This window comes from Lemur catta, chromosome 10, assembly GCF_020740605.2.
Source record: "Lemur catta isolate mLemCat1 chromosome 10, mLemCat1.pri, whole genome shotgun sequence".
NCBI classification, from domain to species: Eukaryota; Metazoa; Chordata; class Mammalia; order Primates; family Lemuridae; genus Lemur; species Lemur catta.
The window spans coordinates 5,600,921-5,619,740 of NC_059137.1; the positions used below are offsets into that span (position 1 = coordinate 5,600,921).

General features: G+C 43.2%; 1 protein-coding gene across 2 annotated transcripts in view; it reads right to left on the bottom strand.

Annotated features, from left to right (window-relative positions):
• Window positions 1-18,820, bottom strand: part of FUBP3 (far upstream element binding protein 3) — a 52,384-nt gene that overhangs the window by 20,747 nt on the left and 12,817 nt on the right. Inside the window, exons 3-7 of one of the 2 annotated variants that reach the window (XM_045563740.1) lie at window positions 6,671-6,701; window positions 4,184-4,233; window positions 3,706-3,777; window positions 2,387-2,444; window positions 214-376 (exon numbers count right to left, since the gene is read on the bottom strand). In XM_045563740.1, the coding sequence (XP_045419696.1) occupies window positions 214-376; window positions 2,387-2,444; window positions 3,706-3,777; window positions 4,184-4,233; window positions 6,671-6,701 (374 nt within the window). Of the gene's footprint in view, window positions 1-213; window positions 377-2,386; window positions 2,445-3,705; window positions 3,778-4,183; window positions 4,234-6,670; window positions 6,705-18,820 lie in introns of both variants that reach the window. The other variant, XM_045563739.1, reaches the window with a different exon arrangement.

Here is an 18,820-nt window from a genome sequence, read left to right on the forward strand (position 1 = left end):
GTATCAGCCCTGGTCTCAGTACATGTTCAGAATCTATCTGTCGAATGTAGGAAGGAAGCCTTGCCGGCTGACCGTGGAACCATGTGGGCAGAGGTTCAGACAGAGCCTCAGCACCACGGTGTGCAAAGCCCACCCAGCAAGGGCAAGTCCACCCTGACCAACCTCCCCCGACCGGGCAGCTGCTCTGCTCTGCGCTGCTCTGGGTTCACGCACCTGCAACTGCTTTATTGTCTCCCCTCCTTTGCCGATGACTAGACCCACTTTAGATGCGGGAATAAGAATCTCCTGGATTGTGCTGTTGCTGTCTATGTCATTATGAAAGCCAGGTCCATTCCGACAGCGGTCCACAATCTGCCCCAGGAGCCGTTTGGCTTGTCTTTGGGAGGGAAAAGAACCATGAGAGAATCAGCATTAAACGAACACTCTGGTGCACAGGAAAGGGAAACAGCACCAGGGGAAAACCCGAAGGAGTCAAGGCAGCCCTCCATCCAGCTCCAGCTCCTGCCCCCACAGCCTGGGAGGTCTCTGTGCCATCCGCCAAGCTACTAGGCTGGAATTAAAAACAACACAACATGATACCAGCGTTCCAACACGGAGCCTCGATGAGCAGGCTGCTGCCAGACACAACCGCTTTCAAGTCTGCCTCTGCTCACACTTGTGTCTCTACAAATGTGTTGTCTCCAGTTAGAGCGACAGCTGCTCTGGTAGCCGAGACCCCATCTTATCCCTTAGCACGTCTCTCTGTTCCCCAATCCAGCATAAACCTCACAGAGTGTGCTTTCAACACACGTTTGTTAAATATGGGCAGGAAAGAGCAATGAGAAAGAAGGGAAGGAAGAAAGCAAGGGTTAGTACTCGCCAGGACTCCCACCCTCCAGGGTTCTTCTCCAGAGCCAACAACACTGCTCTGTGACTTCTAAGCTAAGGCTGCGAATCACCAGTTTGGTTTCAAGAGGTGGGAAAAGGGGGAGGCAGTGCCAGATGCAGCTGTGCGCTCAAGACACCTGCTTTGTGCTTTTCATGTCGGCCAAGTTGGGACCCTGCATTTCAGGTGACATGCTATTCATGCTAATTTACTTGGTGGTGGAGGAGGGAAACTGCAATGTTGTGACAGCACAACCCAGCCCACCAAGGTCATCTGTTGGGCCACTTTCCTTTTCTGCACCAGAATCTTCTCTGGGTGTTATTTGCAGTACTTACTCTCTATCACCACACACAATCTGTTTTTTCGTTCCTCTAATAGAGAAGAACTCAGCTACTAAACAGGCTGGCTGTAAGGCTCACTGAAGAAAATGAAACTGTTTCCTCCTGAAGTTATAATCCCAGTGTCTCCACTCCTTGGGTGGATACAAAGCAGGAATAGTTAGAAGAGTAGGAAGAAAGAAAAGAAAGGTAGGAAGAGGATGTTGCCTCTTGTAGTCTTGAGTCTTTGTGTACAGAATCAGCTTCATGTATCTTCTCAGTTACAGCAGCTTTTTAATATTTTGCTTGTGTACTAGATTAACCTGTGTTGGAAGAAAACTGCCTTGACTCCAGCAACACTATCCAGCTTGCCCTATAATGCACACCTGCCAGCAATATTTATTCTGGTTCACTGCTTGCAATGTTATAGAGGAACAAGAGAATTTAAACTCATCTAGACTTCCTGAGAAACGGAAACAATAAAACAACCCTACCTATTGAGCCAGACATAATCTTAGCACCCTGTTCCCAAAGGCAACGCTACTCTTTAGATTGAAAAAGGAAAGTGAGCAGACTAAGTCAGTATGCCCCTTTCCAGAGGGCCTGCATTTGGCACAAGGCTCTGAGCATGCATGTACCAGGGTAAAAAAGCAATGCTAGTCTGAAGGCTGTTGCAAGGGCCCCAAAAGTCAAGACATCTTCTTGCTGGTCCATACAGCTCTCTGAATGGAGCCAAGGCCACGAAGAGTCTATTCATTTGATTCACAAATATCCGAAGGGTAATGGGATCAGCCCCAGGCCAAAGACCTGGTACCAGGATTCTGAGTAGTTCACAAAGTGATAGACTTACTAATCCAGACCTGCTTAGGTAAAGGAGGTGTTAACAAGGAAGAAGTAAGTTGATTAGAGCATTCAGGTGGATTGAATGTACACTCTTAAGACCCTGGTTTATGAAGATGTTATGATAGCTATGACAAATTCTGGAGGATTTGGAAAAAAGGTGACACCCTGTGTATTTAAGGTAACAGAAAAAGTCCCCTGGCATAGCAACCTCCCAGATTTTCTTCCTATAGAAGCATCTGCTTGTGTGGCCAGACTGCAGCACAGATCGACAGTGTTCAGTAACAGTTTTGCCCTTCCATTTCTCCCCATGTGGGGAAGGAGGAAGAAGAGTGAAAGGAAAAAGTAAATAAAATAAACTTACTCAATACTTTCTGGGGTTCCGGTAAGTACACAGGGCCTCTCTGGAATCCCAGAACTCTCTATAAGAAGAATCAAGAAGACGAGGTGTGTTGGTGAGCACCAGGCAGCCGTGTGCCTTTGCCTCTGTGTACAGATTCTCTCTGGAGCTGGCTCCTACACTACCCCAAAGAAGCCCAGTCTCCCAGAAAAAGACAGTTTGTTTCTGATTGTGGATAGAACATTAAGCTGGTAGCTGCACCCTAGGTTCTCAAAGTGGAAACAAGGCTGGCAGGGGAAGCGGGAAGCATACAGAGGTTTGCGGGTCGCCCTCACTACCAGATTCCGCTTCACTCTGACCCACTCACGTGCTAGCAACTGCCAGAGTTCACTTTATCACACTGTGCTCCCATTTCTCCACATACGGAGTAGTGTAATGGTCATTTGCACACAGCAAACAAACCACATACACTGATAAGGAATTTAATGATATGCACATTAGGATCATGACCAGTTATTGCATGAATATCCTAAGAGATCAGGGACATTTATGTGGAACTGGTTCTGGGCCATTTGACAAGAAAGGAAAATCTTACTTTCCAACACCACACCTGATGCTTTGCTTTGTTCCTAAAAAAAACTGCTTCTTAAAGTCATTCCTCAAAAAAATGAAAGAGAAATAGCTAACAGTAGTTACTGCCTTCAAGACATTGTAATAAGTATCTTTTAAAATGATAAAACATTTCTCTAGTCAAATGTCCTTCAAACCTGTTCCTCCACAATGAAAAGAGGTCAAACTCAAATTAGACAACAAAACCAAAAATAAAATAAAAATTGTTCTTCAACCTCTCTCTTTATAACATATGGTCAAAATGGACTCAGCTGGGAAAGGTCCTGTAACATGTTTAACACGTGCTAATTTTGCCAGAACCTCAGGTGTCCTCTTCCCACACAGGGAAGGCACGGTCTAATCCAGGGGAACTGGCATGCAGTCCCCTGGAGTGACCCCAAAGCCCCAGAATCCTGCAGGCATAACATTCTGGTGCAGAAAACTCAGGTCCTAGAGCAGCAGGTGTTTGGGAGGGGGCCACATCTGGCCACAAAACTGCAGGAGGGTGTACCCGAAAAACCAGATGGGAGGCCTTGTTTCTTGCCCCGCTTTTGCTCTGATCATTCTGGTTCTCATCTGGGAGTTCAACTCCAGAAGTGCAAAGAAAACACCAATCGCATATACTTACCCAAGCCCCTAAACCTCTAAGCAAGAGGCAAAGCTACTGAATCTGGGAAATTTTGTAAAATATTATTTTCTATCAAATTGAGATCTATAAAAAAAGAAGCCCTTACCTGAAGCAATCTGAATTTTGCAACCAGATTCTGCTTGAATCCGTGAAATCTGCTCACCTCCCCTGCCGATAACTGAAACAAATTGAACAAGGTCAGAATACGCCCCCCATCCCCTATTTAACCATGTACAAATGACCTAATTAATTCAATAAACCATTATACTTGGCTCACAGTACAACAAATCAAGCTGGCCTCAGTGAGCCCATCTCAACTCTTTGGGCATTACGGCAGCAAAATTCTATGTGCAACACAGCAGACAGGCATAGGGTCTTCCAGCTGAAGCGAGTAGAGGTAGGGGACTGGGGAGGGGGGAGATCCACAGCCCAAAGCTCTAGTTTCTCCCTCAACCTGGAGACAGACCTGCAGGGAATACCACGTGAAAAGCATTCTACTACAGGTGACACATGACAGATTAAAAAGAAAAAAAAAAAAAAAAAAGTCAGCAATTAGGGGAAAAGTACATAATGCAGGTACTTACTAAATCCAACCATTTTATCGGGCACTTTAAATTCTTCGGTTATTACTGCCCTAAAAACAAAAAACATTTTGGAAAAAATGTAGAACACAGAATTTTGCAGCCATTGTAAGTCCCCAAACTGCCCATATTGGCAATGTTGCAGGACAAAAGCTTAAAATAAATCATGTCAATTTGACCAACATACACAACCATCTACAAAGAGTGTCATTTAATGAACCCTTTGGTCAATCACTTCTGGAAGAGATTTAAGCCTCCCATCTCCTTATGTCAGAGGAAGAAACCTCTGGTTTTTCATTAAACCATCAGCCCCTCTAATAACGGCCCTCTCTTCACACAGCTCCTCTCTCAGTGCTGCTTAACTTCGATCTTGTTAGCGCCTCTCCAGCAAATAGGTCATCAATCCCAGGACACTTACAGATCCTCTGGGGTTCTGGGAGATGTTTAGACTTCTATTATGGTGTCCTCTCTAGATGAAGAGATACTCAACTTTCTGCAACATTCCTTGTTTCCCAATATTTTTATTATTTTCTGGCCTCTCTCAAATTTATCTATGTCTTTTAAGGTGAGATGCTCCAAATGGAACCAGCATCCAACAGAGGCCTAATCAGTGTTGACCAGGACAGAATAATTACCTCACTCACTCTTACAAGGTACTTCTGTTAAATGCTATCCCATCCATTATGTGCCTTTTTTTTTTTTTTAAACAACCACTGCACTGGCTCTTTGAGACAAACCTTCAAATTTGCTATACAGTGTATTGTGGACAATATCCAATTTGCCCAACACCCCAGAAAGCAATTAAATCTAAACATTTACCTTAGGAGGAAGCTAAACGCAAGTAGTTGAAGGAAAAAAAAAAAAAAGGCAAGCATTTTTAAACATCTCTCACACAGCTGGATTTTTTACCCATCATGGAAAGGATTGAATAAGTGCATGTTTTTAGGGAAAATGCAGCACTTAGAAGAAATGCAACAGCATAAATAGCAGTTGCCACAGCGTCACTCTGATGGGAGCGCAGTCTTCTTGAGAGGTGTACGTCCTCAGGCTCATGCATGAGGAGGGATCCTCTCTACCTATCGGGGTATACGTGGTCTCCCCCAAACCAGGCAATTCCCAGCTTCTTATTGGTAACTGTGGATGCTGATGCCAAGCCTCACTGGTCTAACACATCCTGCACTAGCTGTCAAGTCCCTGTCACGGTGTGCTTCCCGATTCCGTGGGGAGGGGTGACAGCACTCCATGCATGTTGCCATGAGGCTGCTGCCCACACCCTGTGTAGCACCAGTTGTCTACTCTCAGAAAACATTAGCTAGGAATTGACTAGAGCAGCTTCAACACTACTGTAATACAAAATGTCACAAAACTCGGCCCTCAGAAACAATTTTAACAGACTCTGAGGAAGAAACATACCAAGACAAACTGCTTTGGGATTCCTGGCAGAAAAGGTTCTATTTTAAATGTAAGGCTAAAACTTGTCTAATGCACAAAGTATAAACATTTTGAAAAGTAAAATCCTGACTAATTATGGCTTTATAGGAAAAGTCAGCACTTGACACTTAACAACCACACTCACTTAAATTATTTTAATCCATTAACAAACAAAACAAAGCAAACAAACAACAGCAAAAAACCCTGGATACGTCTTTTGGTTAAACTAATGCATGCATGGTGATTTCTAGAAACTCCCAAACGTCTATGCAGGATACAAAATGACAGAATTGTATCGCTGGTAGTGAAGGTTACTGGCTAATACGTTACAGTAACAGATAAACACAGCACAAAATTTCATCTGGAAGAGAAACTGCGGCATAGAGTTTCCTGTATATTTTTTCGTTTTTGAAGGAAGACACTGTGACCACAAATACCTCATCTTACAGACTGGACTTGGAAAAGCTCAGGTCTTTGTATCTTTCTAAATCCTCAACATTTAACCAAAGGCTACGAGAGGAAATGGGGCAGAGAATCAATGGGGGACTTAGCCGAAGTTCCCTGGTAAGTCCGTATCACCACGGCAGGGGTGGAACTCCAGCTTCTGCCTTCCCAGCCCGACCACTGGCTGCCTCCCACACTCCCTGAGCACCCAAAGCATTCTCTTGTGAGCCCAACACCTCACACTTTAGGACACCTTTTCTCAAGTGAAGGGGCTAAGGATTCATAAAACACAGGGAACATCATAAAACCAGGAGGAAAAATTTCACAGTCTCTCCATTCAAATTAAATTACATCAGTAAAAAGACCAACTCCAACATTCTAAAAGTCTTTTGAGTTATGAACAATAATGGATGATTTTTAATGTCTTGTATCAGCTTATCGCTTGAGCTTTTACTGTCTTGGAAAGGGCTAGCAAAAAACTTGAGTCTTAAAGAAATCTAGCCCATGGTTTTTTCACATTCTCAACCTCTGACTTCCTAACACTCTAGTACAGATGGTGGATCAATAAACAATTAGAAATGATCAATAAATAATAAAACATAACCCACTGCTTACCTTTGATGTACCAAGGCCCCTAACTGGTTACCTACTGTGGCAAAGAGAAAGAGAAAAGAAAAATCAAAGCATTAGCACGGATAAACTAACTTCATCCTTATACGAGTTCTTACCATTTTGGGGGTGGGGGTGGGGGTTGGAAAGAAAGGCAGAAAGAAAGCAAACAGTAATTTAGGCTCAGTGGCTGAAATGAATGCGTTATATGATATGAAACAGGAGGGGACATCTTGATCAACACAGTCTCTAACCCAGTGTCCAGCTGAACACAGGATAAGAAATTGATCTGTGTGTCCACATGCTGAGAGGGCTGGGAGAAAATCCTGCTTGCCTAAATCCCTCTAACTTCCTACCTCCCTCCTGCTTTGGATCCAAACTCAATGCAAAGATGGAGAGGGTTCCTTCCCTCTCTTTTAAAAACAAATGAGAAGATTTAACCTTCTCAGAAGCATTGTTAAGGACTGCTCCGTGGCAGCTGTAGTCACTAAGAACGTGCACATATGTTCCTGCAGGCCATGGGGGAGGAGACCCCCCAGCCCCCCATAAGCATCTCAAGGAGAGGATCTGGCCTCCTCCCTCTCTGGGCCTCCTCACTGCCCCACCACGGCAGTCCATATGCAGTGGACAGCGAGAATGAGCACGGCCTTTCAAGCCCATTTCACAGAGACAACAGTGCCAAACAGCCTCTTATTAAAACCAACTCTGTAATCACATTCCCACAAAACCACTTTAGCTACGCTTTTTGTTCCAATTTCTCCTCTTTCAGCTATTGATGAGTGTCTCCTTCACCAGCCATCAGCAAAAATGATTCTGTGGTGTTTCTCTTTTGGAAAATGCAGCTCAGGAAATATAGTCAGCAGACAAAAAAATATATATACATATATATATAAATCTAAAATGTTACAAAGAACTGAATGAATCTCACAAGATGCTAAAAGGAGCATTCAAAAATATGTCTTTGGGGAAAGTAATTATAAGGATAGATATAAGCAGGAAAGGATCAATTACATCAACTTTAGGACAAAGAATGAAATGGTTTGACATCTGAAATACACAAGTGCAACTGCTCTTCTTTCTGTTCAAACTTAGCCCTGTCATTCTCTGACTGGACAGTAAAGAGACAAAGGAAAAGAAACCAGATTCTGACATTTAAAAAGAAGAAGGCATAGAGAAACAATGCAAGCAAAAAGTAAACGAAGCTCCTGAGTCAATACCATGTTTCTTGTGGATCAATAGCAAGATAATGGTCTGCTGCCAAAACATTGACACTATATACTATTAATCTGCTTACCTCAGATAAGCAGAATAATAAGAGATTGGGGTAAGAGAATGGTCTTTATTGACTCTTACAATTTTTTGTTTACATATCCAGTTTGAATATAACAAATGCTCTTGCTTGGGACAGGTAGTGTTCATGATTCCCATTTCACATGAAAACTGGACAACCACCAGCTCAGGAAAGGAATCGACATCATAGACGCACAGCCCCTGAAAGATGTGAGAGGAATGTCCCGTCCACCGCCTAAGGCAGTGGGGAGAAAGAGAAACACACCAAAGGAGGATGTCAACAACGGTTTGCTTAGTCCTTGGTTGTCCCTATTAATGGGCCAAGCTCAGCTTCCCTGATTACCATCAGAATTCCTCTCGGGGGGTAAAAGATCTACCAAAGACAGAGGAACTAAAATGATGAGAACACAGAGGAGAGCTGCTTATTCCTCAACCAGGGCAATGAGGGCAGACCGTGGCTCTGGTCCACTCTGCTGTTTGGTAAGAGACACCAAAAAGCCGATGATCTTCAGATATTTCTGTCCCTGCCAGAAAAGCCACAGAAACAGAGTAAAGGGCCATGCTACCATAAAGAACTTAATGAGATTCCTACGAACATTCAGGGGCTCCTGTTCAAAGGCCATTTGAAATTTTGTGCCCATCGCTGAAATGACGATTCCTTTTTGTTGGCAAAGTACATGTCATAGGTGCCACACACAAGACACCATTTCTGCCAGCCACAAATGGAGGCACTAACAACGACTGGAGATGCAAGTGCACACACTATCATCCCACAAACGGATGGGCTGCTGAGAGCTGCATCACCTGAGAGGAAATCAGGTTCAACTCCAGAGTCAACTCTGATGGGTGGACACTTAAGAAGGAAGCATCTCCCTCCACTATGCAAGTGCTGTGGTCCAAGGCTGAAACATGGGATTTAAAGTTTCACTCCCTTCGGAAACATTCCCCTTTGGTGCCTAAAAATGAAAACCAGCAGTTAGAGAAGGGGCATGGAACACTCAGATGGCAAACTCCAGCCACGGGAGTGTCTCCTTAGTCTTCACAATGAGGAGAACAGATGGGAACACCCATCCCGTTCAGTGGAACGGAACTAGTCATTTTACTGTATAAAGGGGAAAATGCTGAATAAAATCAGCCTGCTTCCACTAATGGTGCGTGCTGGCCGACAACGCCTCATCTTGCCTCCAAAGCTCCCCTTAGCTCAATCCCGGCACACACAGGGCACTTCTCATCTATCTTGCACACCATGTAACAGGAAGCTGCCTGGGCTGTGTATGGAAAAGCGAACTTCTCACAGTTCAAAGAAGTCATCCTACAATATACGAAATTCTTTCTGAATAGTAATACTCTGCCAATTTCAAAAACAATTTTTAAAAAAGCGGTCAGACACATTTTTTCCCATTAGTGAGCAGGAAAAAAGACTTCATTCTTTTCCCCCAAAAGAAATGCTAATAAATTATCACTGGGAGATGTACCCAGCTTTATGATATGTAGCAGTTTCAGTAGTTGCACCACCCCCCCAGAGCCCAAGCAACAGAAGCACCAAGCCTTCCTCACAACGGCACAGACAGCACGGGCTGGCCCCGCACGGCACAGGCCAGAGGCAGGTGTGCCAGCTGGTCAGGAGGGAAAATGTCAGCAGCTGCTACATGACTGGCAAAAACAAATAAATAAACCAAAACTTTCTCTTCAGCTTTTGTAAACAATCTCCCCCGCACCCCCCCCCCCCCCCCGCCCCTTCCTTGGGTTCCTGGTTTCTTTTGACTCTGGCCAGTGCCCTCCCAATCCCAGCTTAGGTCAGGAACACTCACAGTGAGCTGTGCTGCTGCAGGGACAATACAAAGGCTTCCCTTGCTCTAGGAAGCAACTCTCGCCCCAGGGCCACAAAACACTGATGGCTGAGTTCAGCCAAAAGGCCCTTGGCAAGTATTTTGTTACTAATTGTGCAAATTATTACTTTTTTAAAAAGTGAGAGCAAATTCAAGTTTATCTCAATTGTATCACTCTTACCTGCAGTCTTCTATCGTGTTTTTCTGAGTGGAAAAGAATACAACCGCTGGCAACACCAGGTGCTTTTCTAGGTGTCTCCCCTGCACAAACCCACTCACTCCTAGGAGAGCCTCCCCAGGAGGCTGATGCCGCCCCACTGTACGGAAGAGGAAGGCACAGTCACACCCGAGCCCGAGCCCCCAGGACAGTGCACAGCCAAGCTGTCATGCTCATGGGAACTCTGCACTCATCATATTTCCCTGCCCTTTATCTCGGGGGTTTCAACACTATCACTATTTAATTCTGTGATAGTAACTCTCTTGGTCATTTTTCACCCCACAAGTCAGTGACTTTCAGGTGCTGAACACTTTGCCAGCTCCCAGGGATAAAATGGTAAACAAAGTAATCTTTGCCCTCAAGGAGCCTGGAGTCTAGCTGGGAAGGTGGAGAGAGAGCTACCTGATCGGAGACGTAACCCTACCTCCAGTGACGGGGACGCATTAGGACCTGCATCCCCTCCTCCCCAGTACAAGTGCCTATCTGAGGCCTGACCCAAGGAGCAATGGAGTGACATTAAGAAGAAAAATAATTCTATGATACTATACTCACAGCACTAAGCTTTATTTTCATTTAAGCCAGCGGTCAAATCAATATAGGGGTCACAACCAGTTTTATTAAAAAATGAAATAGAAAACAGAATGTACAATATATAATAAGGGTATATATTTAATATTTCATAAAACTTTTATTTCAGTTACTTGTCTTTTAATACATCTGTACTAACTAGTTCTGATGGAAATATGAGTATTTCTCACATTGTGAGTGGCATTTTTAAAACATTGAAAAAAACTTGATACAACCCTTATGACAATATCATGAGGTAGGTATTATTAGCTCCATTTTACAGGTGAAGAAATAGAGGCTCAGAGACATTAAGCAACCTGCCCAGAGTCACACAGCTAACAACTAGCAAAACTGGGATTCAAACCTGGATCTATCAAACTTTGAAGTCTACATTTTCAAGCACTACATTATTACGGCATATGAGTAAGAGACCCAGGTTCAAGTCTCCCTTTTGTCACCTATCAGGTATCTGGCCTTGGTCAAACCACTTATTTCTCCAGACACTGGTTTCCCTGTCTATACAATAAGGGGTTTAAAAGCTTCAGGTTCCCTTCTAGCTGTGATCTTTTCTGCTCAATCCCTAACCCTTGGCAACCACTAATCTGTTCTGTATTCCAAAAATGTTACATAAAGGGAATCATACAGTATGTAACCTTTTGGGATTGACTTTTTGCACTCAGTATATATCTCTGGAGATTCATCCAAGCTGTTACATGTACCAATAATTTGTTCCTTTTTATTGCTGAGTAATATTCCATGGCACGGATATATCACAGTTTGTTTAACCATCCGCCTGCTGAAGGGCATCTGGGCTGTTTTCAGTTCAAGGCTACTGTGAATAAAGCTGCCATAAAGATCTGTGGACAGGTTTTTGTGTGAACATCAAGTTTTCTTTTCTTGGGAATAAATGCCCAGGAGTGCAATTGTGGATTGTATAGTAAATGCATGTTTAGTGTCATAAGACTGCAAAACTGTTTTCTAGAGAGGTCAAACCATCAAGATGAACTCTGAAATGCTATGAATCCTCTTTTAATTTGACATCTAATTTTTTCCCCTAGGTTAACAGCTGCAAAGAATATAACAGGCATTGTAGGCCAGGTGCTGTGGCTCACGCCTGTAATCCTAGCACTCTGGGAGGCCAAGACGGGAGGATCGCTGGAAGCCAGGAGTTCGAGACCAGCCTGAGCAACAGCAAGACCCCGTCTCTACTAAAAATAGAAAGAAAATGATCTGGACAGCTAAAAACATACATATATAAAAAAAAATTAGCCGGGCATGGTGGAGCATGCCTGTAGTCCCAGCTACTCAGGAGGCTGAGGCAGTAGGATCGCTTAAGCCCAAGAGTTTGAGGTTGCTGTGAGCTAGGCTGACACCACGGCACTCTAGCCCAGGCAACAGAGTGAGACTCTGTCTCAAAAAAAAAACAACAACAAAAAAAACCCAGGCATTGTATATGAGTGACAGTTATATTTTTATCCCAACACTGATGCTGCAGATTCAGCTCATTCATTTTTGTGGAAAATGTCTCCTACTTCACCGAGCTGGCTTAGCAAATTGTCATCCGACCAGTCAGATCATACTTCGCTAGGGGAAAAGAAATCTTACTTCCTTTTTCCAACTCACACATGCACCCATGTGACTATCACCTCAGATCTGAATTATAATCCTAAAACGGACCAATGGGTGAAGGGAGGGAGGGAAAAAAGAACAGAGGTGACTGTAACGGGGGGCTGGGCATGGCACTTTTGCCATGAGTTGTAAGCTGGATACAATCAGACCCTGACCCCTTCAGTATTTCTCACCAAGACTATGTTTCACCTTGGCATTTCCCATTCAGAATCCTTGACTCACCCTCTACTTGAGGATTTCACCATCCTTGATGATGTACCACTGCCAACCAAAGGCGGCCAATGTGAGGAGGGGCGTGGCAAGAAGGGCACAACCTTTGTAGGCAGACACAATTCTCAGGGTGGACAGAAGCTGAAGGACCGGAAGAGGATTCCTTTAAGCCTGTCCACACCCACCTAAGCCCTGGGAAGTCTTCATGCACCTAGTTTGACAACTGCAAGCCCAACATCCCTGACTCACTTTACCTACATCACCAAAGGCAAATCTCCCTCCCACCCTGTCCTACCCTCAGTAACTGGGTTTTAGTCTTGGCTTTCCATCCCTCCTCAGCACTTGTCACTGTCCTCCACTCAGGGAAAGTATCAACATCTCTGAGATTCATTTTTCTCTCACTTTCCAAAGTGGAGAATTTGGTGCTTGCAACTCCTGCCTGAGGGGGCGCAGGCCACAGGCAGCAGTCTGGGCACCCATGCCTTTCAGTAGCAAGAACTGTGGCCCTCACTACCACCCAGCACCGGCACCTGTTAGCCCTGGTTTGTCTTTAAAGTCTGAGATTTTAAAGTCTTTTTCTCCTCATTTCTTTTTTTCCTCCTTCTCTTTGCCCTATGTCAGAAGTGCTGAAACAAAACCTGGCAAGGATCATAAAAATATTCTATTTCAATCTTATTACAGAAATAATTCATTTGATACCCAAGAATTCTTCCCTCACCCCAAAAGAATACAGTAGTCCCCCCTTATCCATGAGGAGCACATTCTAAGACCCCCAGTAAATGTCTAAAACCACAGATAGTATTAAACCCTAAATACACTTTGCTTTTTTCCTATACAGTAGCAGGTGGGTAGCACATGCAGAGTGGATACACTGGACAAACGGATGGCTCAAGTCCCAGGTGGGACAGCACGAGATTTCATCATGCTACTCAGAACAGCATGCAATTTAAATATTATGAATTGTTTATTCTGGAATTTTCCGTTTAATATTTTTAAACAGTGGTTGACCATTGGTAACTGAAAATGCTGAAAGCAAAACCATGGATAAGGGGGTACTACTCTATTATCAGAATAAAATTAGAAAGTGTGGCACTATATAAAAAGGTACTGTGCTACATAAACATCAAAGATTAGGCTTTGGTAGAAAAGGCAGGCATATTTTCAAACTCACTTGCATGGCCTTCTCCCCCTCTCCCCCGTGGTGAGAGCAGGGCTTTATTCACCACAAGTTCTAGTTTTGGTACCACCCTTTACATAGAAGGCAGGGAGAGCAAGGCCTGTTTGGTTCAACTAAAAAAGTTCAAGGGGACATGACTCCCCAAAACTCTTCCAGGGAAGAAAAGTGGAGAGGCCGCACTCCTTGACCAGCAGAGACACAAAGGGGAAGATAAGAACTGAGTTCTCCATCTGTCAGCGGCTCTGGTGAAGCACAAGAAACCATTTGTCTCAGGCACTCAGGGCAGTTAGACAGTAGAACCCGAGACAGAGAGATCTGTTTAAGGAAACTGAGGGAGGAGTACTCTCCGTACAATTCCCCAACTGAAGATCAAGAAAGTATTAGAGTTAATCATTTGATGAGGCTGATTTTAGACCAGGGGCTGGCAAACGATGCCCGAGGGCCAGCTGCCTGTTTTGTAAATAACATCCTACTGGAACACAGCCATGTTCCTCACGTATCCTCTGTGGCTGCTTCTGCACTCCAACGGCACAGCTGGGGAGGTAGGACATAAGGCCTACAAGCCTAAAATATTTACTATCTGGGCCTTTCAGAAAAAGCTTGCCAACCTCTGACTTAGATGAAATTTAAATTTGCACTTCTAAACCAATTAGTTATTATCTTTCTCTTAAATTTGGAGTTTACTTTTCAAAAAAATTTTTAAACTCCTAATCGTAGCAGAGAAGGGAGAACTTGAGCATGCAGAGTTCACTCACTCACGATGTAATGTCCGTAGGGAACGGAAGACAGTCTCTGTGACCACGGCACACAGACTCTAGCAGGAGAGGTGCAGGACACACCCCGGTAACTGCAGAATGAGGGAGGATACTATGTGCCCTGAGACGAGGGGACGAATGAACTGCTTTAGTAGTTCAGAGCAGAATGTGACTTATTCACTGGTGAGGCAGGTGTGGGGAAAAGGGAGAAGGAGGAGAAAGGGAAGGAAGGAAGGACAAAAAGGGGAGAGAGATCAGGACGCTAGGCACTGAGGAGAGTCAAAAGATGAAGATGTGGATAAGTTTCTAGGAAGAAGCTGGCTGCACAGGAGCTGGCCAGGCAAAGAGGCGGGTGGGGAGAGGTTCAGAAAAAATGAGAAGAGACAGATGATCAGGCTGCTGCAGAGAGTGCAGAATATGGACGAGCCTGGAAGGGCAGGCAGGCGATGGACAGCCAGGTTAGGAAGATCTGCACTGCAGTTACCGGCCGCTGCCTTTGGTCTTGAAAAAGAGGAACGGAACTGGCTGGACTGGCTCTAGGAAAAGGCTCCAGCTGCAGTGTGAGGACAGTACTGGAGAGTACTTTACACAACTGAGACTGAAAGGGCCAGGGGGCTTCCTGAATTGGTGGGGTACCAAGGGTGCACCTCAAAGACTCTCAGAACAAGTGGGTGTCAAGACTGAAGATGCTAAAGCTGAGAGTGACCTGGCCTGAAGCTGGGGAGTGGTGGAATGACTGCTTTTCCCAGGGAGGGGCACCCAGGCAAGCTTTGAAACGGAGCTCTAAGTTCTACTGCTGGGTTTTAAGCAGACTCATAAACCAGCAATCTGATAAGCAGCTCCAAATTGCCACTCCCTGAAACACAACTAACCCAAATCCCTTTCTACATCAGGAACAAACCTTTTCCCTTGTTCCACTGCCTACTACATTTTTTTCTCTTAAGATTATGGAGAAAAGTATGGAGGTTCCTCAAAAAACTACAAATAGAACTATCATGTGATCCAGCAATCCCATTACTGAGAATTTATCCAAAGGTAAGGAAATCACTATATTGAAGAGGCATTTGTACCCCCAGCACTATTCAGAATAGTGATATGGAATCAACCTAGGTGTCCAAGAGATGCATGGATATAGAAAATGTGGTGTATATTAACAATGGAATACTATTCAGCCATAAAAAGAGTGACATCCTGTCATTTAGGATGCAATTGGAGGACATTATGTTAAATGAAATAAGCCAGGAATGGAAAGTTAAACACCACGTTTTCACTCATATGTGGAAGCAAAAAAAAAAAGACCTCATAGAAGTAAAAAGTAGACCAGGGGATACTAGATGCTGGGATAGGCAGGGGTAGGGAGAGATTTGTTAAAGGATCAAAAATTACAGCTAGATAGGAAGAATAAGTTCTAGTGTTGTATAGCACTGTAGGATGACTACAATTAATGATAACGTGTAGTCTCAAATAGCTAGAGGAGAATACTGAATGTTCCCAACACAAAGAAATGGTAATGTTTGAGATGATAAACTAATTATCCTGATCTGATCACTAAACATATGCACTGAAACATCACTATGTACCCCATGAATATGTACAATTATTAGTTGTCAATTAAAAAAGAGACTAGTCAAGTGCAGTAGTGAGAAGAGTAAAACAAAGAGTTCAATCTGTAACCAACTGTGATCAACTGAGATAAGTCTCTGCCTTCAGACCAGCCTGCCTAGCACATTTTTAAATCCTCCAATGCACATGCTGTTTGCAAATCTCAATGTCCTGAATAAATCCTATGTTAGGGTTCTTTCTAGTTAACGTAAGAGTTCAAGTATCTTTAAATCGACCCGAATAACAGCTCCGAAAATTTCTATAGGACTGAAATTTAACTCCCTAAAGGTTAAAGAATGCTGCTTCACAAGAAAGTTAGAAAGTTCATATTGCTAAAGAAGTGATCCAGTGAGCTTCTGACAAAAAACACCTAAGCCAAACCAACCAACCAACCAACCAAACAACTGCAAAGCCTTTGGTAATCTTTATTGCTAAGAAAAAAAGCCAGAATTTCTGCTTCTTGTTCTGCCTCTGTTTTTCCAAACTTTCATTGCACCAACAGCAGGACTGTGAGTCCCAGAAGGCTAAGTAAACATGAACATCACTTCCCTTAACAGAATCTGTTTATTCATATATTTATTCTCTTTGGAGACTAGAACTGGCCCAGTGACCTCACCCCCATCAGAAGACAACTGACAAGGGGCCGTGGCAGGCCCCAAATGCCCAGGATTCTCACTGAGCTCAATGCAATCCTCAAATTCTACACCTGAAGACCAGCTTGGAGAAAAAAGCAATTTGTATAATTGTTATTTAAACAGTGCTCAACAGAAGAGAGAATTAATTTTACTAAGCTGTAATGCAAAATGTAAAAAGCTTGAGGGAAATGTCTTATTCTTCGAATACAGTCTGTTGAAACATAAGAAAAGGTGTCCAGGGATGACAAGAGATCTGGCATGACACAGAAAAGTTCTTTCCCATTACAAGAAGGCTTAATATTTAGGATGAAAAAGAGAAAACGTGTTCATTTTCTGTCTGTAAAGACTTAGTCCCCAAAAGGTAGACATGCAAAAAATTATGGTTATCAAAACAGGTGAAAAAATACAATAATGAACTAGGGTTTTAAATGAGATTCTGAACTTATTGGGTGATCTTGGCAGAGTCAGCTACATCTGCCTGTGACCCAGTTCTCTTTATCAAAACTAATAACCTTTTTATCAATACTAATTTCTCCTCCAGAACTAGGTATAACCAAAAAAAAAAAATCTAATTTCTTTCAAACGGGTATGCAAAGGATTGCTTTGAGAAAAATGTCTGCAAAATGCTAAATGGTTTCATTTGCAAATATTTAGGTATTCCTTATGCAAAAGACACAAGAGACTACCTGTTCACTGTGTGCACAAGTTTTAACACTTCAACTCCATTCAGCAGATGAAAAAAACCAAGGCTGAATTGTGAAATTGTTGTGAAAGGCTGAAGGAGTTGTGAAATGTATTGATCTTGATTTCTGGAAACACTGGACCATAGAGACACTGTCCATTAACGAGATATGTGTACACAGCCAGACAACTTGGTTCTATCTTTACAATGGATGCCCCACAGGAAGAACCAAAGCACAATTGCCCTGAAAAGGTAAAAAGGTCACTCTGCATTACAGCTTTTTCACTAAGACAGAAATGTAGATAAAACGTAATCAGCCATATTTAGTCTAAGAAATCACTAACACCAAATATAAAGAGATTGCAGGATGCCACGTTGGAGCAGCAGTTTAAATGGTTATCTCAGTTCCAATGGCCCTGGGTGTATTTTCTGTGTTTCATGATCATGAACAGTTTTTAAAATAGACAAGAATTTTTACTCAAATGAGTGCCGTCCCCTTAAAATCATCACAGTGTGAGCCTAAACAGTTATTCCAAAAATACTCCCACATTTAAAAACAATGGCCATCTCTTTTAGAATTCCTAGAGATCAGAGAAATCATTGTCATATCCAATTTTCTTCTTCTTTCTTTCTTATTTACTTTTTAGAGACAGGATCACTCTCTGTTGCCCAGGCTGGAGTCCATTGGTACAATCATAGCTCACTGTAACTTCAACCTCCTGACTACAGGTGTGCACCACCATGCCTGGCTAATATAAAAAACTTTTTTGTAAAGATAGGGTCTTGCTGTGTTGCCCAGGCTGGTCTCTAACTCCTGGCCTCAAGCAATCCTCCCACTTCAGCCTTCCAAAGTGCTAGGATTACAGGTGGGAGCCACCAAGGCTGGCCTCAATTTTATTTTTTTATGTACATAAAAACATGCACTTTCTTGGAAAAGAAGATTACACAATACATACTGTTCTATACCTTGATTTTCTCACTTAATAATATATCACAGGAATACACACACACATACATGATTGGGAGCATATACACATCCACAGAAAGAACAGCAGAGAAGACACTGACCTACCTGACTACATGCAAATTCACGTGCAATCTAGTGTATTTCACTATTCCTATTATAGTGCTGATTTGTAGGACACAAAATATGACAAAGGAAGTCTGAGCTCTCTGCAGAAACACATCTGATAGATACTCTTTCCCAAAGTGGTGGTGACTGGGCACTTCTAAGGGGTCTCAAGTACTTTTGGGGATGGAGGAGGGCATACCAACAAACCAATAAAACAATAAATGAATTAATGAAAAATGGATGTTTCTAGAAAGAGCTTGTCACAAATGGGAATGGTGAAAAGCCTGGCACATAGACTGTAGAAAGGTCACCATCCTTCTTCCCATTTTTTTAAGGTCAAGATGTAGCCACAGCTTTCTGAGAGCCATATACTAAATCCTAGCTTTTCTTTGGAGAAAAGTGGAAATTTCAATTCCCACATGTGCACTGGAAGAGCGGAGGACTAAATGAAACTAAATTTTCAGATAGGTCCAATTACTTCCAAGCTGATG